We start from the raw sequence: 26,523 nt of genomic DNA on the forward strand, positions 1-26,523 counted from the left end.
CACTAAGTCCTGGCAGCATTTAACATCTGGTCCTGGCGGTGAGACTGTCAGATAATATATTGAGTAGAGAGTAAATAATGGTGTCTTGGCAATATGGCTGACAACAGACTATGACAGCCTATGTTGGCTGTCAAAAGAGTAGAGAGGTATTTGACATATGTGCTGAGTATTATTTTAAATAGCGGCTAGTCTGCAAAACCAACCAGGGTCAAATATATTCCATTACTTCCACAGGGGTGGCCTTAATTTTTTTTTTTAAATGAGGGAGGGATCCTTTGCTTACTTGTGTACTGGGGAATTATTATTCATGTATCCAGACTGGACATTGAATGGGGTGAGAAGATTTGGTATCAGACAAAGGCACTGATTTCATTGTGGGGCATCAAATGAACATTCCCACCATCCTCTGCCATTGTGATCTTTAGCTGAGTGGGGCTACTACAGGAAAGCATGACGCTGTTTTAAATACACACACACACACACACACACACACACACACACACACACACACACACACACACGGTTGGTTGGTTGTCCTTCCTTCTCGAAGAGGACCAAAATGACATCACTATGTTGGGGTCAAGGTACAGTGTGTCTCACTGTAGCTGATCAGATTAATACTAAATCAGAAGGCTCTATCACAGGTCCAAGTGAACATTTGGGGTGGAGATGCCTCTAAATTTGCGCATCTCAGGGTCTTCTGAGCTGCTGCAATGCCCCTTCACTCAGAGAGCTTGGAACCTTCTTTGATGAGGGCAGGCCATGCAGGGTGGCCCTGCGTCTCCCAAGTCACACAGCTGATTCCAAATTTCTTCAGAGACTTTGAGAGTGTCCTCGTATGGCTTCTTCTGCCCTCCATATAAGCATTTGCCTTATGTGAAGTTTCTATAAAATAGTCTTTTAGGAAAACATTTTTGGAGATCGAACAAAAGTGACCAGCCCATCAGAGCCGGGCTCTCTGCGGTAGAATTTGAATGCTTGGCAGTTTAGCTAGAGAAAGGACCTAGGTGTCTGGCACCTTATCTGGCCAGGTGAGCTGCAGAACCTTCCTAAGACAATTCTGATGCAAACAATCCAGTTTCCTGGCATGGCGCTGGTATACTGTCCAGGTTTCACTGGCATATAAGGAGGCCAGCAGAACAGGCAGCCCCACACATACATAGCAGTGGGGGGGGGGGGGGTAGGGAGAGGGCAGCAAGCAGCATGCACTTCTGAGAACGGGGAGCACGACTCTTATCAGCGGGCGGCCCACGCTGGGGCTTCATCTGGCACCCCTACGGACACACGGGGCGCTGATCTCTTTCGCCCCTTTTCCTATCCCGGGGCATTGGCGCGGTTCACCCGACATGGAACAGAGGACGGGATCCCGGCCAGCCGCTCCCTGACCACCGGCCTCCGCTGGGCCGAGTGCTCCAGGGCGCCTCTGGGGTCGGGGGGCCAGGCGGGAGCTGGGGGCCGAGGCCATCCTCTCTCGGTCTCCGGAGGCCCAACAGGAGGCACCAGAGCCCTTGGCGCAGCCTGGGGGCCTCCCGGGGCCGGGCCGGCCGCCCACCAGTAACTGCATTCCTGCCCAACCCTGGGCGCCTGGGCACGCCAAACACTGAACCTTCGCGTCGCCGCTCCCGCAGCTCTGAGCTCGCTCCCGCAGCTCTGAGCTCGCTCCCGCAGCTCTGAGCTCGCTCCCGCAGCTCTGAGCTCGCTCCCGGCCTGTGGCGCACTTTATAGTCCTGCTCCCGGAACGTTCCTTACAAGGAGCGCCGCTTCCCACCCGGACGCTTTTGGGGTCGCATCCGGTGGCCCTGGGCGGCGGGGCCGGAAGCGGTGCTCGGGAGACCGGCCCTCAACTTCCCCCCGCCCCGCCCCTCCCCGGAAGTCGCTGAGCGGAAGTGTCATGGCGGCGTCGGCGCGCTGGAATCACGTGTGGGTCGGCTCGGAGACCGGGATCTTGAAGGGTGAGCGGGGCAGAGCCGGGTGCGGGGGAGGCCGAGGCCGGGGCCGGGTCGGGGCGAGGCGCTCAGCCCCGCGCTCTCCCGCCGCAGGCGTGAACCTGGTCCGGAAGCAGGCGGTGAACTTCACGGAGGCGGCGGGCAGGCCGCGGCGCGAGGAGGAGGTGAGCGCGCTGTGCTGGGCGGACGCGGCCGAGAGCCAGGTGAGGCTCGGGGCGACTGGGGGCGGGACGGGGTGGGGGGAGGTGCGGAGGGGAGCTGATGCGGGAGCGGGGCCGGGAAAGGGGCGGCCCCGCCCCCAGGCAGGCCGCCGGGATTCCTCCTCCTGGGATGTGGGCGCTCCGGGGCCTCAGCTGCCTCGTGGGTTAAACGAGGAGGGGGCGCCAGGACGACGATCCCCACCCCTACCCCAGACTCCTTCGGGCTCCGGACCCGGGGATCCTCCGCGCTGTACGACCCGGGGACCAGGGCGCAGAAGGAGGCGCAGGACCCCCGAGGAAGCCACCTGCCCGGAGAGGGGAGTTCCCTATCGAACCCCGGCCTTTTCCGCCCCTCCCCCTCTCGCCAGGGGTTTCACCTGGGAGGAAGCTCCCTCCGGGGCAAGTTGAGGCAGGGCTGGGGCTCCCAGTCCCCCACGTCCCCTGTGCCTTGTCTTGTATTGAGAATGGGCACCCCTCCTTTCAGTCGCCCCCATTCCGCTGAGTATTGTGGCGGGGAAGGTAATGGTACTGTAATGATAACACGACAGCCGACTCTTATCTTGTTCAGACTTGGCAAAGCATTGTGAAAGCTTCCCCGTCGATAAAGTGAGATATTTGTAAAGTGATGTAGGTAATGTGCCTGTTGTCCTCATTTAAATTTGAGAAAATTAAGGGAGGGGTGAGTGTGGGGCCCTTCCAGGAGGATCTGGGGGTTTAGGTTTAGAGATCCTCCCTGTCAACTTCTGTCACCCCTATTTTACAGGTGAGGAAACTGAGGCTTGATGAGGTTAATAAGTACCTTCTCCACTGTCCAACAGGGAGGGAGAGGTCGAGACCCAAACACTGGACTTTACATCCAGGTCGGGAAGGCCTGGAAGGAGCAGGTGCCCAATTATGTGACAGCAGGTAGTCCAGTTTGGCCTGAGTGTAGAGAGCTGGAAGAGGGGATTAGAGCTGGTTGTGGAAGGCCTTGAACACTGGGCTGAGTTCTTGGTCGTTTAGGCTGTTGAGGAGAGGGCAGTGCAGCACCATTTATTGGAAAAACACAGGACTGAAAAAGAAGACCTGACCTCCAAGTGTGGTTCTGTCACTTTCTACCTTCATGGTCCTGAGGTCAGCCTCTTTCCCCTCTTTGGGCCTCAGTTTCCTCATCTGTAAAATGAGTTAGACTAGATGGCCTTTTAAAGTACTTTTAGGTTCTAAATGTTTTGAAGATCATTTGGATGGTTGTAGAAAGGACAGCCTAGATAGGTCTAATGGTAAACGGTGATGAGAGCTAGAATAGGGTGGTAGGTGGAGAGAAGAGGGTGAGATGATGACCTCCTGAGCCCAGGCCTCCCCTCCGCCTTCCTCTGTTCTACTCCTCTGGGATGCTCTTACTGGGTGGGGTTATATGCATTATCACCCACGGATAGCCTCTGATATCTGGTGCTGTAGTGGGAGCCTACCCTGGCCTCTTGAAGAAAGCTAATCCAAGGGGCTGGAAAGGCCTGCCTACCATCCACTGTACAGATCAAGTAGGAAAACTAGTAGTGAGTTTGTATCTTGTATTTGATGTTTCTCTGTAACTGACCATTTTGTAATGATATTCTGTATTCTATGTAATGATATTCTGTATTCTATGTAACAAACCTAAGCCTCTTCTTTTTCTCTGAGTATAGAAGCTCATGAGTTCAAAAGTTCAGCCTCCCTCGAGGAGGTTAGATACTGAAGGTTTAAGCTTTTCCATAACCACTGTCAGGTAAAGAAAAACTGTTCTCTCAGCATTACCTACAAGGTTGGTGTGTTATCCTTGAGAAGCAGACTCGCTGGCCTTGTCCCGTCTTTAACCTCATATTTGTCCATTAAAAAGGTGGTTTTATCTAATCCCCACATGCCAGCGAGTTTACATCCCTGCGTCCCTATCAGTGACCTTGGGATGCAGCTGGGACCCATGTATTCCCAAAAGCATTCCTCAGAGATGGAGAGAGGTGGGCTCCATCCCCCGAGTGTGCACTCTGCTCACTGTAATGTAACCAGTCATGATCCCTTACCCGAGATGCTGGAGTTTGACCTGTTTTATTGTCTGGTAGCACCCCCGCTAATAAACCACACTCTTTTTCCTTTTCTTTTTTGCAAGGCAGTTGGGGTTAAGTGACTTGCCCAGGGTCACACAGCTAGTAAGTGTCAAGTGTTTGGCCTGAGGCCGGATTGGAACTCAGGTCCTTCTGACCTCAGGGCTGGTGCTCTATCCAGTGCGCCACCTAGCTGCTCCTAAACCATACTCTTGCTTGGAGAAATGTGCCTTAGTTTACCTTTTTGTAAAATTTCACAAAAGCAGTCAACCACAAGTATTTTTTGATTGCCTCCTGTGTACCAGACCCTGTGCTGGTGCTGGGGATATAAGTATAAATAATAATAAAAGCAACACTGATAACAGTTAGAGTTTTGCAGAGTAATAACTCCATGAGGAATAAGAGCTGGCATTTATAAAGGGCTGTAAGGTTTGCAAAGTACTTTACATAAAGTAGTTACAGTATGAGGTTGCCTGGGAGAGCCAGGAGCTAAGGCTCACAGGCATCAGTGCAACCACTGATGGTCAGTGCCCAAGCTGACTTCCAGGTGATGTGTGTGGTTGTTTCCAGCCGTGATGAGCTGCTCTTCCAATGTGGAGGGAAGCCGTGACCTGTGTTGGGTACCCATTTACAGAAGCAGTCCCAGCCTTCGTATTATGTGTTCAAGTTGTCCGTGTTTGTGTCCTAGCCAGTTAGGAACCCTGCCCATCTTAGCATGGCTTTATGCACAGCAATTCTGCATACAGTAGGTGCTTAAATAGGAACTCCCAAGATTCAGAGCCCCAAGAGGAAACCTGGGGAAATGTTTGTCCAGGTGAACTGAATCCAACTCAGACACTTGCGCCCCCCCTCCCCCCAGATCCTGATCGGCTGTGCCAATGGGACTGTCAAATCCTTCAGCACAGAGGAGGGCAAGTTCCTGAGGAGCCGGTGCTGTCCAGGAGGAGAAGGAACTTTTCGGGGACTTGCGAAGCATGATGGGTAAGGGCTCCCAAACCAGTCCCTCCCCGCCCCCATCCTGGCTCCAGTCTGGGCAATCTCTCCTCTTTTCTTAACAGCTTTGAGTTCAATGGCCAACCCCACCCCCTACCCCCAGCAGATCCTGGTCCTGGGCCTGCCCAGCACTCCAGCTTCCCGATTACCCTCTGACCACATACGGCTTGGGGGGGTGCACTGGGAGCCCTTCTTGGAACTGAGCCAGGAAGAAGAGGCAGAGGAGGCAGGCGTGTGGCTCACACGGGGGGGGGGGGGGGGGGGGCGCCAGCCAGCAGAACCTGCTCTCCTTGGGGGCTCAGCCGGGCGTCATCTGTCACCTCTTTTTACCCTCACTCTCCTCCACTTCACTGTGTCTGCAGCTGCCTCGTCACCTGTGTGGAGTCTGGAATTCTCCGCGTCTGGCCTGAGGACTCCTCCGAACACGTGAGGGCTTCTTCTTTTCCTTTATTTGTTTAGGAAAGTGGTTGTGGTGGCAGTCGGGCTTGGGTCTAGTTTGTTAGAAGCAAATATCAGATGTTTAAACAAAACAAAGGACACGTGAAACTCAAAATTTCCATTATTTGTGGAATTTGTGTGTAATTTTAAATTGTGCAGCGTGCCCAGTCATTTGGGGTTCTGTTTCCTCTCCTGAGAATGTTTTTCTTCAGCGCATTTCTCAGTTACTATTATTTCTCATTGTGAACATTGTCATTGTCGTCCTTCTCAGCGCTTGTGTTTGTTTCTTTATTGCACATCATTTGTCTTCCTGTCTTTCTTCCTGCTCTTCACAGTTCATTTTGTAAAATGAGGTCGTGTCCCACGACAGTTTGTTCAGTCATTCCCCACTTGTTGGACATGTGGATCATGTCCAGTTTTTACTGTTACGGATAATGCTGCCATGAGTGTTTCTGTAAAGATAGACCCTTTTATGCCTAACTTGAGATAAAGCCATGTTTCTTTCCCAAAAGGGTCTGATAGGTGGTAAGTCCATCAGCCTTGGAATAGTGGCCTTGTTTTGTTTTGTTTTGTTTTGAATAGAATTTTTTTTTTCAATTAACAAAAGTCTCCTCTTTCCCCAATTTGGAGGGGGGGGTAAGAGCCCTTGTCACAAACAGACACAGTCAAGCAAACCAGATTGCACAATTTACCTGCTTCCTCCTGCATCTTGAGTCCCTCCCCTCTCCATCAGGAGATGGACAGCTTGCTTAGTTACTGGTCCTCAGGGGTTCTGGGGTTGGTAGGTCATTGCATCGATCAGTTTTTTAAGCCTTTCAAAGTTAATTTTCTTTAGGGTTTAGTTCTGATTGTATAAATTGTTCTCCCAGTTCTCCTTATTTCACTCCATGTCCCAGTATTGGAAGTCTTCCCACTTCCCTGAAACTGTTCGTTTCATCATTTGTAAAGGCACAGTAGTGGTCCATTAGATCCACATAATGTAATTTGTTAAGCCATTTCATTCCCCAGTTCATGGACATCTCCATAGTTTTCAGTTCTTTGCCACCACACAAAGAGCGGTTATCAATATTTTTTTTCTTCTTTCTTTGATCTCTTTGGGGTAGAGACCAGTATACTGGTACTGTTTCTGAGTCTGTGTCCACAAAGTTTGATGACTTTGGGAACAGAGTTCCAAATTTCTTTTCCCAAAGGGCTGCCCTGATTCATGTGAGACTTTTTCCCCCCAATTTTTTTTTTTTTTTTTGGTTAGGCAGTGGGGTTAAGTGACTTGCCCAGGGTCATACAGCTAGTAAGTGTTATTGTCTGAGACCACATTTGAACTCAGGTCCTCCTGAATCCAGGGCCAGTGCTCTATCCACTGCACCACCTAGCTGCCCCTCCCCACAGTTTTTGAGAGTGAGTGGTGAGGGCTGACGGCAGGCTGGACTTGTCTCTGCTGATATCCCCCCAGAAGACTCGTGGCTGGCTTTGGAGGTGGGAGTAAGGCTAGACCCCCCCAGTATTTGAAGGAAGTACTTGAATCCAGCTTGCTCGTTCTACAGACCCAGAGAGAGGACGAGACCTTGCCTAGTCACAGCGACATCAGGTGGCAGTTTAGAACCCAGATCCTTGCATTCCAAATGCAAACCTCAGTGACACCGCTGCTGCCTCCCCCCGACTGCCTTGTTGTGTTAGGAAGTTCAGCCGTTGGCGATGGGGCCTCTGCATTTGGGAGGAGGCAGACGTTCCCCGGCAGGCATCCTGCCCTGGCTTCTCTGATCTCTGGGCTCCCTTTGGGCCCTAAAATACTGTGATGCTGGGTGGAATATCCCCCACCTTCCCCTGTGTTCCCTTCTGTCACAGATCAAAGAGCTCAGCGTGGGCCCAAGTGTGTGCAGGATGCGCCAGGACCCTGATCGACCCCACATAATGGCCACAGGTGGGAAGGAGAACTCACTGAAGGTCTGGGACCTGCAGACATCATCCCGGGAGCCCGTATTTAGGGCTAAGAATGTGAGTGATGGGCTCTGGGCAGGGCATGTCAAGCTGGATGCTGGGCCCGCAGCAGTGACCCTGCAGACACTCATATGAAGTGGGTCTGACCCCGTGTCCCCTTCCTAGGTACGCAATGACTGGCTGAATCTCCGGGTTCCCATCTGGGACCAGGACATCCAGTTCCTTTCAGGGTCACAGAAGATCGTCACGTGCACTGGACATCGCCAGGTGAGAGGCAGAACGACAGGCCCTGGGCCTTGCCTGGATGCAGGAGCTAGCCTGATGACCACTTGTACTCTGAGCACTTTTGCTGGCCCTCACTGCTGCTCAGCTAGCAGTCTAGCTCTTCATCTGCCAATCAAGCACACATTTATTAAACTCCTACTGTTTGCTAGGCACTGTGCTAATTTGGGGATACAAGTATCAAGGAAGTACCAGTTAGGGAGGGAGGCAGGCACCAGTTGGGAGAATCAGAGACTTCCTTTCGATAGTGGAAGTGGGGAATGGGGGGCATTCCAAGCTTGGAGGATGGCCGAGCCAGCGCACTGAGATTGGAGATAGTTTGGCACCAGTTTGTCGGTCCTGGACCTAGTTAGAAGGGGCTAGGTTGTGAGGAGCTTTAAAAGGGAAACAGGAGGGGCAGGTAGGTGGTGCAGTGGATAGAGCACAGGCCCTGGAGTTAGGAGGACCTGAGTTCAAATCCAGCCTCAGACACTTGACACTTACTAGCCGTGTGACCCTAGACAAGTCACTTAACCCCATTGCTTAGCAAAAAAAAAAAAAAAAAAAAAAAAGGCAAACAGGAGCTTTGATGTGATTGTTGAGGCTGTAGGGATTCCTGTCTAGGCAGAAGCACTTTGGCATTTGGAGGAGGAATGACTGGGGAGAGAGACTGCAGACAGGAAGGCCAGTGAGGAATCCCTGAGGGCGACGGTACAGGTGAGAGAAGGAGTCAGACAGGAGACATAGCAGGGCCTTAGAAAGGGCAGCATTGGGACCGGTGGGGTGGGAGGAGTGGGATTGGCATTAGGGTTGGGGTTTTTTGAAGGCAATGCCTTTGGGGAAAATGGAGGATTTTGGAAGAGGAGAGTGTTTTCAGGAAAGGGTAATGTGCTGTTTTGGACACATCGAGTTGGAAATGTCTTTGTCTATGCATTTAGAAATTCCCACTAGACAACTGTTGAGAGCCTGAAGGATGAGGGAGAGGCGGGGTCAGCATAAAGATAATAAAACCTATGGGAAATCTTACATCTAGCTCGGGAGGAACCTCACAGCCCTTCTTGTCCAGCCCCCTCATTCTATCAAAGATAAAACTGAGTCCTCGCAGTTGCTGTACCCATACTGCTAGTGTAAGAGGCAGGATTCGAACTCTGGGCCTTTGACATCAAAACATTGTATCATGTGGCTTTCTCCATTGAGTTTCCCTGGCTCTTAAAACCTAAATTCCTTCATCCCCTGGAATGTGAGTTTGTGTACTGAGACTGCTAAGCCCCTTACACTGAAGCAGATTTTTATTGTTTATAACTTTAGGTTTTACATCACCTGTATTGCACCCTGGCCGCGGAAACTTTCCCTTATAACAAAAAATAAGCCAACAAAACCCAGATGTTCCGTGTACTGTCTGAAGCCCCCAGAATCTCACTTGTACAGGAGTTGGCGATGGGGAAGTGTCTTCTCTTTCTTCTGTGGGGCCCAGCTTGGTTTTTATGATTCTACAATGTTCACTTTGTTTTGGGGTTCATGTGTGTGGTGTTTTCCTGGCTCTGCATCAATCCGTAGAAGTCTTCCTATGTCTCTGCATTTATCACATCGCTCTTTTCTTACGGCACTACATTCATGGACCACAATGCGTTGAGCCATTCCCCAGTCAATGGTCATTGATGTGGTTTTTCTTTCTTTGGATAAGGAGCCTTTATTTTTGTCAGTGACTACCTTGGGGTATATGTCCAGCAGTGGAATTTCTAGGTCAAAGGATATGACCTTCCTTAGCCCAGTTCCAAATTGCTTTACAGAATGGTTGTATTCAGCTCCACCAGCAGTACACCAGTGCGCCTTCTTCCGTCATCTTTGTCAGTTTGCTGGCTATGAAGTAAAACTCCAGGGTGCTTTGGTTTGCATTTCTCCTTACTCAGTAACTTAGAGCATTCTTTCCTGTAGTTGTGAAGGGCTGGCAATTTTTTTGTGAAGTTTATTCCTGTCTTTTGACTACTTATCTACTGGGTAATAGCTTCTGCTTTTTTTTTTTTTAATAACAAGTAATTTTTTTTTTAGGCTTTTGCTAGGCAGTTGGGGTTAAGTGACTTGCCCGGGATCACACAGCTAGTTAAGTGTCAAGTGTTTGGTCTGAGGCCGGATTTGAACTCAGGTCCTCCTGACTCCAGGGCCGGTGCTCTATCCACTCTGCTGCCCCCTGGCCACTTCTTTGCATTTTCAGTTCAACCTCTGTCAGGTGACTGGTGTGTTTCACCTTCATTCTTTCGGGCTAGTGGTTCATCAGTACATTGATCAGAATTCTAAACTCTTTCAGAGTTGTTTTTATCCGTAATGATTTTTTGGAATTTTTTCTAGTTCTCCCTTTGTATCAGTTCATAAAGGCCTTTCCAGTTTCCTCCAAAACCGTCCATTTTATTATTTCTTATGTGGTATCTTTTATTACATTTAGGAGCCAGTTTCTTTAGCCATCCCCCTCTAGTTTCCAATTCTTAGCTGCTATGAAAAGAGTCGCTATAAATATTTTTGTCCACATAAACCCTTGTCCTCTCTCCTTACTTTCTTTGATAGTGGTGTAGCTTGTTTAAAGAGTACACAAAGTTTGATAACTTTTGGGTCATAGTTCTGTATTGCTTTCCCCAATAGCTGGACCATTTCACAGTTCCACTAATAATGTACATGCACTGGTTTTCCCGTAGCCTTTCAAACAGATCTTCTCTTTTGTCATCTTTGTCACTGGGAGTGTGAGGTAGATCTTCAAAGCTGCTTTAATTTGCATTTCTCCAGTTACTAGTGATTTCAGACTTTTCAAAAGTATGATTGTTGATAACTTGGATTTCTTGCTTTGAAAAATGCCTGCTCATATCCATTGAGTGTTGATCTGTTGGGGAATGGCTCTTATAAATTTGAAGCACATCCTTATACATCTGGAAAATGAGAACCTTATCGGAGAAACTTAGATTTTTACCCAGTTACCTGTTTCTCTTCTAAATTTTACATTAACTTTTTAATTTGTTATAATCAAAATTGTCATTTTGTGTGATCTTATCACATGTGTAGTCATCCATACATCTGAAAGGTAATTTCTTCCTTTCTCCTGATTTGTGTGATTTTTATTATAATTTTTTTTTATTATAGCGAGGTCATGGATCTCTTTGGAGCTTGTGTTCTTTTCCTCCTGTAACTGGCATCTCAGGGTTTATCGAACACCATGCTACTGTGTTTGTTATATATCTAATTTGTACCACTTATTAGCCTCTTTTTTTAAACCAGTACCAAATCATTTTAATGATTACTGCTTTGTAATATGGCTGAGATCTGGTACTGATGGACCTCCTTCCTTGCCTTGTTTCAAAAATTATCCTTGAAATTCTTGACCTTTTGTTCTTCCATATTAATTTTTCCCCCCAGTCTATAACATATTCTCTTGGGGGTTTGGTGCAACTTTGTCAATTAATTTAGGTAGTGTATTGTTTTTTATAATACTGGCCTCAACCGCCCCTAATGAATGTTTCACCAATTTTTTTAGATGTCTTTATTTCTGCAGTATGTTTTATGATTAGATTTGTAGCCTCTGGGAGACTTTTGGTAAATTGGTCTTATTATATGCAAAAAGTAGTAATTTTATCTTCTTTGTCTAGATTCATTCCTTTAATGTTTGGGGGGAGGTGTTATTGTTATAGCAAGCATTGGTAGCACAGTGTTAAATAGTGCCATTAATAATAAGCATCTTTGCTTTAGGACAGTTGGGTGGTGCCGGGGATAGAGGGCTAGGGCTGGAGTTCCAGAGGACATGAGTTCAAATTTGGCCTCAGGCACTTACTAGCTGGTGACCCTGGGCAAGTCACTTAATCCTCTTTGCCTCAGTTTTCCTCATCTGTAAAATGAGCTGGAGAAAGAAATGGCAACCCATCCCATTATCTTTGCCAAGAAAACCTCAAATGGGGTCAAAAGAGTTAGACACAACTAACGGACTAACAATACCCCTGATTTGACTGGAAAGGCCCCTGGCTTTTCTACATTACATATGTTTGCTCTTAGATTTGAATGCTATTTATTACATTAGGAAAGTTCATTTATTCCTATAGTTAGAAAGACTTGACGCCACGTTCACGTCCCAATTTCCTTCCAGGTCCGAGTGTATGACCCAGCCTCCCCCCAGCGGCGGCCTGTGCTGGAAACCACCTATGGAGAGTATCCCCTGATGGCAATGACCCTCACTCCAGGGGGCAAGTGAGTGATGAGGGCAGGGATGTTAATGGGCGCTGGGGACGAAGACAAGCTCGTGTCAATCCCTGCCTGCCCTCTGGTTTCTTTCCACAGCTCTGTCGTGGTGGGGAACACCCATGGGCAGCTAGCAGAAATTGACCTTCGGCAAGGTGAGTTGGGGGAGGGTCCAGAGAACCTGGGAGACTGGGGCAGGGGAAAGAGACCAGGCAACAGCAGCAGCAGCAGCCTTGGCCCTTCCTGATCTCCTCCCTAGGGCGCCTGGTGTGCTGCTTAAAGGGTCTGGCAGGCAGTGTTCGGGGGCTGCAGTGCCATCCCACTCAGCCCATTCTTGCCTCCTGTGGCCTGGACCGCGTTCTACGGGTACATCGACTTCGGGAACCTCGAGGGCTGGAGCACAAGGTGATCCCCCTCCCCCCCAATCCCATCCCTCACCTGGACTTCTCTTTCCCCTCCACCCAGTCCCTGTACTGTCCTGCTCATCCATACCTGCTCAGGCTGGGGTGGGGAGACAAAGGGACCTAGGAGTCCTTTCCCCATTTTCACTTCCATCCACTGTCTCCTTCAGGTTTATCTGAAGTCACGGCTGAACTGTCTCCTCTTGTCAGGGAGGGACAACTGGGAGGTGAGAACCACGTCATGTCTAATGGAGGCTGGGGTGCAAATATGAGCCATGGTGGCAGTGTTCTGAGCTGCAGGGCGAGGCAGCCCTTTGAGGGCTCGGGAAGGAGGAGCAGGGGAGACAAAGCTGCTCATGTGGAGGGGGAATCGGCCCAGAACCTGAGGACCTGGGTTCCCACCCCCCGTCCTTAGTGCCCCTTTGACTTTGGGCCTGCAGTCAGGAACCAGACACTGATTAGCTGGTGACTCCGAGCATGTCACTTTACCTCCATTAGCCCCAGTTTCCTCAACAGTAAAATGGGGCTAATGATATCCCATCCCTCCCAGATGAGAGTTATAAAAACTGCTCAGCACATGGTCTAGAGCACATAGTAGTTGCTTAACATTTGTTCCCTTCCCATAATTTCCTTGTGCCTCGGTTTCCTCATTTGTAAATCGAGGGCATTGGACTAGAAGGCTTCTCAATTCCCTTCCAGTTCTAAGCTATGAGTCATTTGAAATCATAGGCTCCAGAGCTGGATCTTGGTGATCAGCTCATCCTGGAGGAAATGGAGACCTAAAAGGGGGGACGCTGATTTAGCCCAGGACCCCTCAAGACAGTAAGAGTAGCAGATCTGGGCTGTGAATGGGAGGGAGGAGGAGGAGCAGCAGCAGTGTGGTGGGGGAACTAGAGAAGCCTGGCCTGGAGACCTTTTCTTCTAAGAGATGAGGAGTTTGGGCCGGTGCCTCGGGGCAGTCTCCCCATAATCCTCCCCCTCCCTCCAAAGAAGGCAAACCCTAACCCTCTGGCTTCCACTCACCAGGATGAGCCCAGAGATCCTGCCCCAGTGCCCTATGAAGAAACAGAGACTGATGAGTTGTGGGATTCTCTGGTGCCGGTGGTTGCTGGAGCCAAGAGGAAACAGAGGCCTCTGGGGGCCCAGCCTGGGGGGAAGAAGCAACAGGCTTTGGGTGGCCCCTCACCTGTCTCCTCTTTGTAAATAAAGTCGTCACCATTCTTCTGTGACCCTGCCTCCTTGGTAGTAGATGGGATGTCAGCTGCCTGGCCCTTGGGAGAGCTCCAGTCAGGGGTCCTAAGGCAGCAGCCTGCTGGGGAGCTGGGGGGTGGGGGTGGGGGAGGGCTCTGACGTCACAAAGCCTAGGGATCGGGGCAGAGTGATGGCTGCCAGGCCGGTGGTGGGGTCATGGGCTGTGCCAAGTCCAAGAATAAGAGTAATGATGAGATCTACTCCAAGGCAGAAATGGAAGGTAGGGTGGGTAGGGTCTGGTGGGGATCGATGTCACTGGCTGGATGGCAAATGGGCAGTGGGGCTGCCCTGGACTGAATGCCTGGTGACCCCGGTTAAAAGGGTGGTCTAAGGAGGGGTTGGACGCACTGCAGCCCAGTGAGCAGAAAGGAGGGCCTTGGACTGCACCCCAGTCCAGCTTGTGGAGGCACTGAGTGCACCCCCACGTAAGTGTGCAGAAGGAGGGTATCGAGGATGGGCAGAGCGAGGCGGGAGCGCCCCGGGGGGGCCGCCTTGGGGTCCCGGGCCCCCGCAGCCAATGTGCAGAAGGAGGGCATCGGGGATGCGCAGAGGGAGAGCGTGGGGTCCGGGGGCCCCCGCAGCCCGCCTCTCCCGGCCCCCTTCCCGCTCCGCAGGACGCACCCGCCGCTACGGCTCGTCCCGCAAGTCCAACGACAGCTTGACCATCACGGTGATCTGGCGGAGGCTGTCCACGTTCAACCGTCGAGGCTCCGCGCGCAAGCAGTCGACCGAAGTGAGGACAGTGTCCAGTTTGAGGTCTGCGGCCATCACGAAGTCTCCTTCCCTCCCAGAAGCTCCATCCCTCGAGGAGTCTCCGTCCCTCCCGGAATCTCAGTCCCTCCCGAGCTCTCCGGACTTCGGCGCCGCCGAATCCCAGGGCCCGGAGGAGGAGCGGCAGCGCCAGCGGCAGCAGCAGGAGGAGGAGTTGTCCAATCAAGAGGAAGACCGGGGGAACCGATGACCCCGGAGGACCCTTGCCCCGCCCCGCCCCGCCCCGCCCCGTCCCACCCGGAGAAGAGAATAAAAGTAGAGACCTGGAGCCCAGAGATGGTGCCTGCCTCGCTGTCGGCGTGCGGGGAGAGGGCCTGGGGGGCGGGGCCGGGGGCCTCAGTTTCCCCTAGGTGAAATGGGAGGACCCGCGAATCTGCGGGGCGAGCCCTTTAAGGCTCCTCCAGAGGCAGTGATGCAACCCAAGGGGGCGTGGCGCCGTGGGTTTCCGTAGAGGAGGGAGGCGTGACCTGGGAGTAGGATTAAGCCGGCGGGTGGGCGTGGCCAAGGTGTCCTCGGGGGAGAGTGGGCGTGGCTCTGACTGATGTTGCGGGGGCGTGGCCTTCGGCGTCAGCGAGGGGGCGTGGTGACGCGCTGTCGTCGTTCTGGGGCGGGGCCGCGCCTAGGTGACGTGTCAGCCTCTGGTCTCTGGTCCCGTTTCTCTGGCTCCGTCCCCGGGGAAGAAGCAGTATCAGCCCAGGCGGCGGAAGCAGCGGCAGCAGGCAGTGGCACGGAGGTAGGAGACGACCCTGACGAGGTTGGGGAAGACGCTGGGGCCGAAGGCGGCCGGCTCCCGGTGGGGCGGGGATGGGGGGGGACGACGACCAGACTGGGGAGACCGGAGACTTTCTGCCGGTCCAGCCGCCGGTGAGCGATGCCGCCCCTACCCAATCAGAGCGCTGTATGGTGTGAAAGATAGCGGCGGCAGCCAATCGTTACCCAAAGCCGCGGAGGGGGCGGGGTTCAGTCCGGGGCGGGACTTCCGATGTCGGATAAACATTTTGGAGGGTACCCCTGAGCAGCATCCTGGTCTCCTGGGAGCACCGGAACAGAGACCCCCCCCTCTGCTCTCTCCACCCCTGAGCCCTCCTCCGGCCCTTATTTAGCCCTTTCCACATCCTCTTTCCCGCCCCCCTCCCTCGCCCTCCCCCCATTCTCCTCCTGCCCCTCTCGTCGCTTCCCCCTCCCCTTTTAAGTTCACCCTTCTCCAGCCCCCCCATCTCTCCCCCTCCTCATTCCCCATTCCCCTCTCTTACTCTCTCCCCTCTTCCCCATTCTCCTCAATTTTTAAAAATTTTTATCTCCTCAATTTCCTTCTTTTGCTCCCCCTCCCCTTTTGTCCTCCCCCATTTTCCTCCTTCCTCTTTTCTCTTTCAGCCCTCCTGACTCTCCTCCCTCCCTTCTTTTCTCTCTTTCCCCTCTTCCCCTCCTGCTTCTTCCCTCGTTCTCCTTCTCTCTCTTCTTCCTTCTTGCCCTCTCTTCCTCCTTCATTCCTCCTCTCTCTTCGTTCTCCCCTCTCATTCCCTCTCTAAATTCTCTCCCTCACCTTCCTTTCTCTTCTCCTCTCTGGTTCCCATTTGTCCTTCTCCCATCTGTTCTTTCTCCTCTTTTACTTTTCCCTGATTCCCCCATTCCTCCTCTCTTCTCTCTTTCCCTTCTCCCGCTTTTGCCGTCCCAGGTGAGGTAGCTGGGTGGCAGGGTTAGAGGGACCGGGCTTGGAGGTGGGACAGGAAGACCTCAGTTAAAATTGGATTTTAGACGCTCCTTAACTGTGTGACTTCGGCCAGGTGACTTAACCTTTGTTTGCCTCAGTTTTCTCATCTGTAAAATGGAGATAATAGTAGCGCTGGCTGCCTCCTAGGATGGTTGGAGGATCAGATGAAACATTTCAGAAGTGCTCAGCACAGTGCCAGGCACATAATCGACACTTAATCGGTGCTTATTTCCTTTCTTCCTTCTCCCCATTCTTCCCTTCCTCCTTCCTTCCCCTTTTCCCCATCCTCTTTTCTCCTCCGTTTCCTTTTTTACTTTTCTCCCCTGTTCTCTCTTTGATTTTCCTCTTCTGGTCCTCCTCTTTCCTCTCTGCATTTTCTTCTTCCTTCACTCTTCTTTTCTGATTTCTGTTTCCTTTTCACTTCCTTATCTTTATTCTCTTCTTTCCTCAGATTTCTCCTCCTATTCTTCCTTTGGCATGTCCAGCACAAAAGCCTTGAACTTGGAGCAAGAGCCCCAGTGTTTCAAAGGGCCATCTGCGTGACCCGGGCAAGTCACGTACCCTCTCTGGGCCTCAGTTGCCTCATCTGTAAAAGAAAGGAATTCAAGTCTCTTCCCCTTCCTGGATCTGTGCTCCCTCTACCTGATCCTTTCTTTGACCCCCTTTTCATCTTCTCTACCCTCACTATTCTTTTTTCCCATCTTGTTCCTTTTCGTCATCCTATGTTTTTCCTCCCTTTCCTTGGGCTAGTTGGAGTGGAATGCGTGGGGAGGGAAGGGAGGAAGAACAGGAAGGGGGAGGCCGGTCAAGGATCAGGACCTGGCCCCAGCATCTTCTTTTGTCCCTCCATCCTCTCTTAGGCCAGGGAGCCCATGTGATTTCATGGAAAGTGGTTCCTGTCCGGACTCCTCTCTTACTGTATGATCGGATCTGGGCCAAGTCTTAGCCTCGATTTCCCTGTCTGTAAAAAGAGACTAATACAGAGAGCTTCTGAGTACTCTGGAATGGGAACTCTTCTCCTTCCTGTGACTGCTCCTCTTCCCCCCAGATTGAATCTAGCGTGGACCTTTTCTTCTGTCTCCCGTAAAGTCAGCGTTAAATGGGGGAAGGGGAAAGAAGCTCTCTCTTTGGTCTTTCCTTGTCCTGCCAGGTTGGAGGTGATTTCCTGGGGTGAACACAAAGAGTAGGAAGGGCAGCAGGGGGAAGGTAGAGGACAGAGAATGACGGTTTACCCCCCACGACAGTCCGAGGTTATGCGTCTAAATGAACACGAGGAAACGCTACGGGTCTAAGAACACGGATCAGGGAGTCTACCTGGGTCTCTCGAAGACACAGGTGTTGCCCCCTGCAGCGGCTGGCGGCGGCCTCAGCGGCAGCATCCCCACCACCACCACCTCCCCTTCACCGGGTCCCCCTCCTGACACCATGTCCTGTAGAGACCGAACTCAGGAGTTCCTGTCTGCCTGCAAGTCCCTGCAGAGCCGCCAGGTGAGGGCGCCTGGGAGCGAGGGGCTCACAAGGGGTGGACGAGGTGCCTGGGGGAGGAGCTGTCCCGTGCGGCGAGCCAGCTTTAAAGATCTGATCATTGTGTGAGATGGCAGACGGAGGGAAAGGCTGTCCCATGTGTAAAAGGCCATCCCTAAAGTAAAGGGCAGGTTCTGAGTACAGACAGCAGTGCCTGCTGCCCCTTGGGATGGGGCCACCGCCTAATTCATAAAGCCTGTCTGGACTTTGAGATCTGCAGATTACAGGGAGTCGGGGGGAAGGGGAATGGGACCGGGGACCCCCTCCACCCCATATGAGAGCAGCAGTTTGCTCGGGAGTTTGAGGAGCAAGCAGTGAGGCCTGGGGGGCTCTCCAGATGCTCACTTCCTGATGTCGTCTTCTAGAATGGACTCCAGACAAACAAAACGACGGCCCTGAGTGCTGTCCGGCAGCGCAGTGAGTTCACCCTCATGGCCAAGTAAGTTGGGGGAGTCCAGAGGGCGGGGGCGGGGGGGGGGGGTTGTTGGGGCCTTATCTGTGGAGGGGGCTGGAGGTAGGAGGGCCCAGCCCTCCAAGCCCCCTCCCTCCTCCTCCTCTGTTGTAGGCGCATTGGGAAGGACCTGAGCAACACGTTTGCCAAGCTGGAGAAGCTGACAATCTGTGAGTCCTCACAGGGGGTTAGCCTAAAGGGACTGTGGGAGCCTCCCTTCTCCTTGGGGCAGGACCCAAGTAGGGCAAACTGGTCCATGTAGGAAATGGAGCTGACCTCTGCCAGTCAGTAATGTGGACGGGCCCAGCAGTAGTCCCCCTGCACTTCCTGCCTGGAGGAGAGAGGGCGAACCCCGTCTTGAAAAACCATGTATTTAATGTACCTCGTGTATGCCCGGTAACACTATTGAGCACAGAGGGGACCAGTTTAAAAGTGAGCATCCTCACCCTCAAGCTTCCATTCTACTGTGGTGGCACATTGAGTGTGATCACAGATTTACACTAATTATAAACAGTGATGGTGTGCTCGGAGAGCCCTGCAGGAAGCAGGGAAAGGCCTCTCTGGGGTGGCCCCTTGAGCTGAACTTTAGAAGGAGCCTGCGAGCCCAAGGAGGGGATGAAAGGAGGGAGAGGATTGCAGGCCTGGGCAAAGCACCAAGGTGGAAGAGAGGGGGAATGTCCTAGGAAAAGTCCAGGGGCTGTGTTTGGCTTCAGGGGAGGAACGGCACTCAGCCTGCAAAGTATGCTGATGGCATAAAAACCTCTGAAACCCATCGAGGGACATGCACACACCTGTGACCACTGGACAGGGGAGGAGGTCCCCGGGGAGGCTAGTGAAGGGACTGTCGCAATAGTCCAGATGAGACAAGAGGAGGAGAGAAATGGGCCTAGGGCCGGGGAGTGGTGGTGGTGTGAGAGAGATTCGAGCTGCAGACCGGCCTAGTGGTGGGGTTTGGGCCAGAAGAGAGGAGGGAACGTGTGCTGAGTACCCAGCTGACTGGAGGGTCAGAGTGCCCTGAGCCTGAGCGCCCAGGGCAGGGGCCCTGGAAGCCCAGGCCAAGGTGTCTGGCCAGACCTCTGGGCATCCCTTTCTCCGTGTCCTCACTCCCAGGTTTTTTCCTCTTCCCTTTATAGTGGCCAAGAGGAAGTCCCTGTTTGATGATAAGGCTGTGGAGATTGAGGAGCTGACTTACATCATCAAACAGGTGGGCTATGGATGCAGGCCCTGGCCCGGTCCCTTCTTCCTCTTCTTCCTCCTCCTCCCCCTCCTCCCCCTCCTCCCTCCCCCCTCTCCCTCCTCTCTCCTCCTCCCCCTCCTCCCTCCTACTCCTCCCTCCTCCTCCCTCTTCCTCCCTCCTCCCCCTCTTCCCCCTCCTCCTCCCTCCCCCCCCCCTTCCCTCTCCCCTCCCCCCCCCCCCCCCTCCTCCCCCCCCCCCCTCCCCCCTCCCCTGGCACTGACTCAGTGTGGGCGTTTGCTCTGGTCCCCCAGCTTCCTCCTGTCCCTCTCTGTGTCCTGCTCCTGGAGGAAGGCCTGAGTGCTGCCGGAGGGGCCCCAGGGCCACTGCCGCTCATTTCCCCGTCTCTCAGATCAGGACGTTGGCTCTGTGATCTCCGGGGCTGCTCCCCAATCCAGGCCAGCTCCCTCATTCCTCAGATGAGGAAACTCTGCTGGCCCGGCCCGGGGTCACAGCAGTAACAGTGACGGAGCCAGGCTTTGGCCCAGCATGCTTCCCACCGTAGCGAGGCCTGCCCAGTACACCTGGTTGGAGGCCTCTGCCCAGCTCCATGCCCTGGTTCCCATTCACTTCTCCCTTCTCGCAGCCCTCGGTGCTTGCGCTTCCAGGCGCGCATCCAGGGTTAAGGGGGGCGCGCTGCGTCTGCTCACCCCGGCCTCTCGGTGCTTCTCCCACTAGGACATCAGCAGCCTCAACAAGCAGATCGCACAGCTGCAGGACTTCGTCAGGGCCAAGGGGAGCCAGAGCGGGCGGCACCTGCAGACCCACTCCAACACCATAGTGGTCTCCTTGCAGGTGTGGCAGGGGCACGAGCGGAGTGGGAACACGTGGTGGGGTGCAGATCACTCTGGGTACTCACACCACCTGCTCTTTTTCCTAGTCTAAGCTGGCCTCCATGTCCAACGACTTCAAATCTGTTTTAGAAGTGAGGACAGAGGTGAGAGTCCTTTGTATGTGTGCATGCGGGGGGGGGGCTCAGATGGACAGTGTCTCTGAGGGCCCGAGTGACCGCTGCCCTCCCTTTGCCCCTCACTCCAGAACCTAAAGCAGCAGAGGAACCGCCGGGAGCAGTTTTCCCGTCCTTCTGTGGCGGCTCTGCCCCTTGCCCCCAACCACCTGGGTGAGTCAAGGTCGCTGGGGTGGGGACACTTACCTGGCCTGGGCTTCTTCTCATACCTTCGAGCATCAGTCACCCTGGCAGTCACTCCATGTTGTTAATAAGCCCACTTTGTACCAGGCACTGGGAAGGGTGCCCAGGAAGTGAGGGGGAGGGGCGTGCCGGGGAGGGAGGAAGCGGGGTGGGCACCTCGGGAGAAGGGATTGGAGGAGGGTGCCCCAGGGAGGGTGGGTGGACACTCTGGGGAGAGGAATGGGGAGGGCACCCAGGAAGGGAGGGGGAGTGGACACCCTGGGCAGGGAAAAGGTGGGGGGAAGATGCCCAGAGAGGGCACCCCAGACCCAGATGCAGGATGAGGAGGTGGGAGCCCTTGGGTACAGGATTTGAGAAAGCTTAGAAGTCCGGGTGTGTTGGATTCTCTTTCGGAGGGAGCAGATGAGTCCTAGGGTGAGCTCCATGACTCGTCCCTGTTTTCTCACCTGTGCCATAAATTCCCGATCCCTGGAGTCTCGGCTCCTCTCACTGCCCTTCGTGAACTCTGGATTCCACTGCTCAGCCTCCATGGCCTTCTCTTCTGCATAGACCCCATATCCCAACTCGGGGCTCCATCTGGAACGTATTTGTTTCCTCATTCCTATGTGCTGGCACCCCTGGCCACCAGCTGGCTTTCCAGTTCCTGGGTACCCCTACCTGGCCATGTGAGATTCCCGCCACAGACTGTCAGCTCCTTGAGGGCAGGCCCAGTGGGGGTCTTTTCTTTGTATTCCCAGATGCTCGTACTTCAGGGAAGGGAAAGGAAGGAGCATTTCCCCTCTGTGTTTGGGGCTATACAATTATTTCCTTATTTGATTCTTAACAACCCTGTGAAGTAGGTGCTGTTATCCCCATTTTATGGTTGAAGAAACTGAGGCAAACAGGTGAAGTGATTTGCCAGGGTTACCCAGCCCGTGCAGGTGAAAGATGAAATTGTTGAGTTGGCTTTCAGCCTCTTTCTCTTCCCACAGGAGGCGGGACCGCGGTGTTGGGAGCTGAGCCGAGGGCTGCAGGCGATGTGGCCATTGACATGGTGGACTCCCGCACCAGCCAGCAGCTGCAGCTGATTGACGAGCGGGTGGGTGCCCAGGCCTGGGCCCAGGGTCAGCAAGCCTCTCAGTAGACCCACAGTCATTGATCAGAGCCAGCTCTGAGCCAGAGATGTGAACAGGAGCTCCCGTTCTGCTAGTCAGATGTGCAGGGCACAGATGGTTCAGGTGGTCAGACCCGCTCCCCTGAGCACACCACCCCCCCACGCCCCTGAAAGCCTGGGCGATCCAGAGCAGACGAAGAGGAGCTGGGGTCCTCTGGAAGGTCCACGGAAGCCTGCTGATGTCCGGCCATCCTTCTGCTTTCTCCCTGGCAGGATTCCTACATCCAGAGCAGGGCAGACACCATGCAGAACATCGAGTCTACCATCGTGGAGCTGGGCTCCATCTTCCAGCAGCTGGCACACATGGTCAAGGAACAGGAGGAAACCATCCAGCGGTAAGGCTCTGGGCCTGGGGCGGGGCTTAGGATGAGGGCTCGCAATCTGAATTGAGCCAGGTTGGACAGTCTTGGAAGGCCATCCACGCCATTTTGTGTCCTGGGGAGTCCCCTTTTCAGAACGGGGTTTTTAAGTAATTGAAGGAAATCTAGTTATCCTTTCCACATTGCAACTTCCCCATCCCAGTTTTGATCTATCCTAGGTCTGTGTAAGAAATTAAATGGGGGGGCAGCTAGGTGGCGCAGTGGATAGAGCACCGGCCCTGACGTCAGGAGGAGCTGAGTTCAAATCCGGCCTCAGACCAAACACTTGACACTTACTAGCTGTGTGACCCTGGGCAAGTCACTTAACCCCAATTGCCAAAAAATAAAATAAAAAAGAAATTAAATGGGAATTTTGGGGGAGTTTTGAGGAAGCCACAGACGACACGTGAAGGCCAGCAGACGAGGCAGAGGAAGTTTAGAAACTGCAAAGTGCATAAAATACGTGTATAGTGCTGTCAAACAGCACCTCCAATTTCACGGTGAGGTACCGTAAACCCCACAAAAAGAAAGAAAAATTCAGACTCCTTCTCCGATACAAAGGGAGGGTGCTGCACCCTGAATCCCCCCCGATGGGGAAGGGGAACACTATACTCAGTTTCGTTTTGAGGTCAGTAAATATAAAGATGTATTTCCTCCCTGTCCCAGCCTGTGGGTCCCTGAAAGCTATCCACGGGCCGCAGTCTGACAAGCGTGTCTCTTAAGTGCCTTCGAGCACGCAGCATCCAGGACGACAGAGGGAGGGCAGTTCTCGGTGCTCTGCCCTGGTTCTGGGGGCGTGATGGGTCAGCTCCACAGGCTAATGTGAGGGCCCGAAGGCATGCCCTTGAAGGAGGATGCTCGGGGTGGGGAGGAGCTAAGAGCTGGCTGGGACGTTTGGGGCTCCCCGGGGAGCAGCGCCAGCAGCCAGTTGGTGAGCAGTGATTGAGCACTTCCTGGATGCTGGGGGCCCTGCCCTTAAGGGGCTTCTGTTCTAGAAGGACAGAAAAGGAGGAGTTTGGGTTGAGGTTTCCAGGGTCCTTTTCAAGTTTTTTAAGCTGTAAAGATACTATTTTTAATTGATATGTTGGGTTTGTTACATCGCCATTGTACCCCGTGTACCCCTTCTCCTCTCCTGGAGCCATCCAGGGGACAGATGGCAGTCTTTCTGGGCCCTTCACGTACGGAGGACGTGATGTGAGGAGGGTGAGAGAAGGCTGGCAGGGGGCAGGGGAGGGGGTCAGTGGGAGGCCTTGGTGCCCATCTCGATCCCAGTGAGTGGTCTGAGGCAATGCACCTGCTCTCCGACCTCCCTTCTTTATCTGTAAATGAAGGAGAAAGCATCTGTCCTGCTCTGGTTATCCCTGAGACAGGCATATGAGAAGATACATGGAATTACCTTTAAAAAGAGCGCTCTGTGTCAATGCCAAGAACGATGTGGATGAGGAGTCAGTGCTGCAGAGCCACGAGTGGCCGGGGTGGGGGGGTAGGGCCTCGGGAGGTTCCCCCTTCCCAGACGAAGCTGGTTAACGATGCTGGCGTTTCTGTGAGACGTTTGTCCCCACAGCCCTCTGAGGAGGGTGCTGCGTGCGGTATTGTCCCCGTCGTGCGGAGGGGGCTGGGGCTCAGCACCTGGGGTCACGTCACACAGCTGGGAAGAGTGGGGCGTGAGCTCTGGCCCTGTGGAGGCCCCTCCTGCTGCCCGTTCTGTTGTTCCTAGGCCACCCACCCACCCACCCACACCCCTTGCCTTTGGCAGACAGGCCTTCCCCTGCCCACAGCACCGACACACCTGGCCCCACCCCCGGGAGCTGCTCTTGTTGGGTCTGGAGACCCAACGCGCCAACACTTCTCGTCATTAATCTGGCCGTGTCTCTGCTTCCTTTCTCTCTGCCCTCCCCCACTGCCGCCCAGGATTGACGAGAACGTGCTGGGAGCACAGCTGGACGTCGAGGCCGCCCACTCGGAGATCCTCAAATATTTCCAGTCTGTCACTTCCAACCGCTGGCTCATGGTCAAAATCTTCCTCATCCTCATTGTTTTCTTCATCATTTTTGTGGTCTTCCTCGCCTGAGCCTTCCCTGTGTCGAGGCAGCCCAGATGGGAATCGTTCCTTTCAGGGGCCCCTGCAGCTGAGCCTGTCTGGGGTGCTGGGAGAAGGGCAGGAGGCCATCTCTGTTTTCCTGGGACTGATAGAGACAGCCTGTGCCCTGTGATCCCTCCCCACCTCTGCCCTTCCTCTCCTTGGCCCAAACTCACGTGGGTTTGGACTGCTGTAAATGGGTGGGAGGCGAGGGGCAGTGCCTGCACAGCAGGGGAAGTTTTGTATAGACCAGCCCAGGCCTGTTCCAAAGGCTGCTCCATCACTGATGTGCACGAGGGGAAAGGAGGGGAAATGAACCCAAGGGGCCGCTTTTTCCTCGGGGTTGGACCTTTTGCCCTTCTTCCCCCAGTCTTCACTGTGGGGGGGCCGGAGGGCCCCAGAACCCCCAACGGCGGCTCCTAATGACTGTGTCAATTTGCCAAAGGCACTGTCGTCCCCATTTCGTGGAATTACAGCAAGATGGTCAGCCCTTCTGGCCTCGTCCTCATTTCAGGGGCGCCGCAGGGGTTGGCCTGGCCTCCCCCGGGGGTAGTGACCCCAGGAGACTGAGGGTGCTGGCTCTGACAGACTGGGGGATGGCCTAGTTGATAGGGCTGGTGGTCCTGCCCCTTGGGACCCTGCCGTTGACCCTAACCTAGCAGCAGCCTGGGGGGTGGGGGGGAGTGGGAGACGCTGAGCTAATATGTACAAATGGGCTTGGAATCGGAAGTGCTTCTTCCTTGAACCGCTGGATGGGAGGCAGAGGGTGCCAAGGGCTTGTGATCTCCTCTCCAGGGCCAGGGAGGCTTGCAGGGATCACACTGCCCCCTCCAGGCACCACCTCAGGCAGTGAGGGGGCCCTGCCAGAGGGGCAGACAGCCGGCCTGCAGCAGCAGCCTCAGCCCCCGCAGGGCCCCTCTTCTCTACATTCCAAGCAGACTCTTCCTCGAGGCCTTGGGACTGAATCTTCCATCCGTGGCCTGCCCACTGCCAGGGGAGGTGTGGCGATTATCCCTCTGGTGGCTTTGGCAGTCACACGATTCTGATTCCTGCTGCAGACTAGGCAGACGGGCTGTCGGGGAGCCTCCACTCCTGGCAGAGCCCCTGTGGCTAGTCAGCTGTCTGCCGCCTAGCGCTGGACTGCGGGCATCAAGTCAGCGAGAATGTGTTGGGCCCCCTGGCCTGCCTAAATGCTGAGATTGATTAGGAAGCCCTAGGAAATGCTCCCTGCCCAAGTGGGCTTTGCAGACAGTGGTCACTGTCTGAGCTGGCAGCTTTGGCCCATCCTAGTGAGACCACTGTGGAGGAGCAGCCCTGGAAGGCCCGGGGCTCCCTGGCTTAGCTGAGGCTGCAGGCCTTACCAGAGACAACTGGCTCTGGGAGGGCTGGGATTCCAGTTCAGGGAGGATGGATGGATGGAGGAGGAGCCGGGGGGCCTAGTGGGCAGAGTGCTAGAAAGCCTGGGCTTGAATCCCCACTCGCCTCCCTTACTACTGATGTGACCTTGGCAAGTCAATAAATACCGACATTTCTACAGTGCATAAGTTGGCACAACACATTTGCTCATTTGACCCTAATTCCAACCACCCGGTGAGGTTGCCATGGCTTCCCATCCACCCCAACTGCCACTTACCCTCCCAGTCCTAATGATGCTGAGTAGACCACCGCCTCAGGCCAACCACTCCCACCCTTCCTGTTCTGCAGCCAAGCAATCAATCAGTCCATGGCTCAGTCAACAAGTAAACCCGTGTTGTGTGCTGGGCCCTGGGTGGCCACCCCACCCCATCCATTGTGCCCTCTGGAATCTCGGTTCCTTAATTAATTTTCCCCTTATTTGACATAGACCTCTTCCTCTCCAGCTTTTCCCATTTTCTTGCTGAAACTTAAGTTCCCCTGTTGTGGCACAGCATCCCGGGCCATCTTTGCAGCACTGATCGACCGTCTCTTGATCTTCCTTCCAACATACTGGGGGCAGGGGGGAGCTTGGGATACCCTCATTGCACATTTCTACTTAGCCACTTTGCCCTCCCAGAGTTCTCGGCTGAGTCCTGCTGTATCCCGAGTCCATCACCCAGACTGAGTTTTTTCTCCCTCCTTGGTCAAGACTTTCAGTGCCCGACATGCCCTCCTCTCCCTCTATTTCCCACCTCCTGCCCTGGACTGAGAGACATTCCCACAAACAGCCCTGGCCACCCAGCTCCTCTGGCCTACTCAGTAGTCACCTTCACCTCGATCAGGCCACCGCCCACAAGTGACCCGCTTTTCTAATTACGAACTCTGAAATTCCTTTATCTGATTGTAATTTGTCCTGTCAGGGATAGGGGGATAGGCCTAGAATCAGGAAGACCCCAGTTCAAATCTGGCTTCTGCTACTTACTAGACATGTGACCACTCTGCCT

At 53.8% G+C, this 26,523-nt stretch overlaps 2 protein-coding genes across 5 annotated transcripts; both read left to right on the forward strand.

Moving 5' to 3' along the window:
- Positions 1–1,872: 1,872 nt before the first annotated feature.
- On the forward strand, positions 1,873–13,669 carry WDR74 (WD repeat domain 74). 2 transcript variants are annotated; one of them, XM_027858874.1, is made up of 11 exons: positions 1,873–1,952; positions 2,040–2,149; positions 5,060–5,181; positions 5,556–5,619; positions 7,474–7,623; positions 7,732–7,833; positions 11,948–12,048; positions 12,139–12,194; positions 12,299–12,444; positions 12,611–12,667; positions 13,467–13,669. In XM_027858874.1, exons 1-11 carry the CDS (start codon positions 1,892–1,894, stop codon positions 13,641–13,643), a joined length of 1,146 nt encoding a protein of 381 aa, XP_027714675.1. In that variant the 5' UTR covers positions 1,873–1,891; the 3' UTR covers positions 13,644–13,669. The 2 variants fall into 2 exon arrangements, with proteins under 2 accessions (XP_027714675.1, XP_027714677.1); XM_027858876.1 differs by having other exon boundaries at positions 2,040–2,110.
- Positions 13,670–15,074: 1,405 nt separating this feature from the next.
- On the forward strand, positions 15,075–25,663 carry STX5 (syntaxin 5). 3 transcript variants are annotated; one of them, XM_027858910.1, is made up of 12 exons: positions 15,075–15,195; positions 16,625–16,721; positions 17,418–17,661; positions 18,063–18,136; positions 18,263–18,318; positions 19,282–19,352; positions 20,061–20,177; positions 20,263–20,319; positions 20,421–20,502; positions 21,504–21,610; positions 21,899–22,020; positions 23,956–25,663. In XM_027858910.1, exons 3-12 carry the CDS (start codon positions 17,437–17,439, stop codon positions 24,113–24,115), a joined length of 1,071 nt encoding a protein of 356 aa, XP_027714711.1. In that variant the 5' UTR covers positions 15,075–15,195; positions 16,625–16,721; positions 17,418–17,436; the 3' UTR covers positions 24,116–25,663. The 3 variants fall into 3 exon arrangements, with proteins under 3 accessions (XP_027714711.1, XP_027714710.1, XP_027714712.1); XM_027858909.1 differs by lacking the exon at positions 16,625–16,721; XM_027858911.1 differs by lacking the exons at positions 15,075–15,195; positions 16,625–16,721 and adding an exon at positions 16,119–16,394.
- Positions 25,664–26,523: the final 860 nt, after the last annotated feature.

This window comes from Vombatus ursinus, unplaced genomic scaffold, assembly GCF_900497805.2.
Source record: "Vombatus ursinus unplaced genomic scaffold, bare-nosed wombat genome assembly UNPS02013931.1, whole genome shotgun sequence".
In the NCBI taxonomy this organism is placed as follows: Eukaryota; Metazoa; Chordata; class Mammalia; order Diprotodontia; family Vombatidae; genus Vombatus; species Vombatus ursinus.

Coding starts and splice junctions, on each gene's coding strand:
- WDR74 (XM_027858874.1), top strand. CDS start 1,892: ATGGCGGCGTCGGCGCGCTGGAATCACGTGTGGGTCGGCTCGGAGACC. Junction 7,834..11,947: donor CGTGCACTGGACATCGCCAG/GTGAGAGGCAGA, acceptor ATTTCCTTCCAG/GTCCGAGTGTATGACCCAGC. Junction 12,049..12,138: donor ACCCTCACTCCAGGGGGCAA/GTGAGTGATGAG, acceptor TTCTTTCCACAG/CTCTGTCGTGGTGGGGAACA.
- STX5 (XM_027858910.1), top strand. CDS start 17,437: ATGAACACGAGGAAACGCTACGGGTCTAAGAACACGGATCAGGGAGTC. Junction 18,319..19,281: donor GCTGGAGAAGCTGACAATCT/GTGAGTCCTCAC, acceptor TTCCCTTTATAG/TGGCCAAGAGGAAGTCCCTG. Junction 20,320..20,420: donor TTTTAGAAGTGAGGACAGAG/GTGAGAGTCCTT, acceptor CCCTCACTCCAG/AACCTAAAGCAGCAGAGGAA.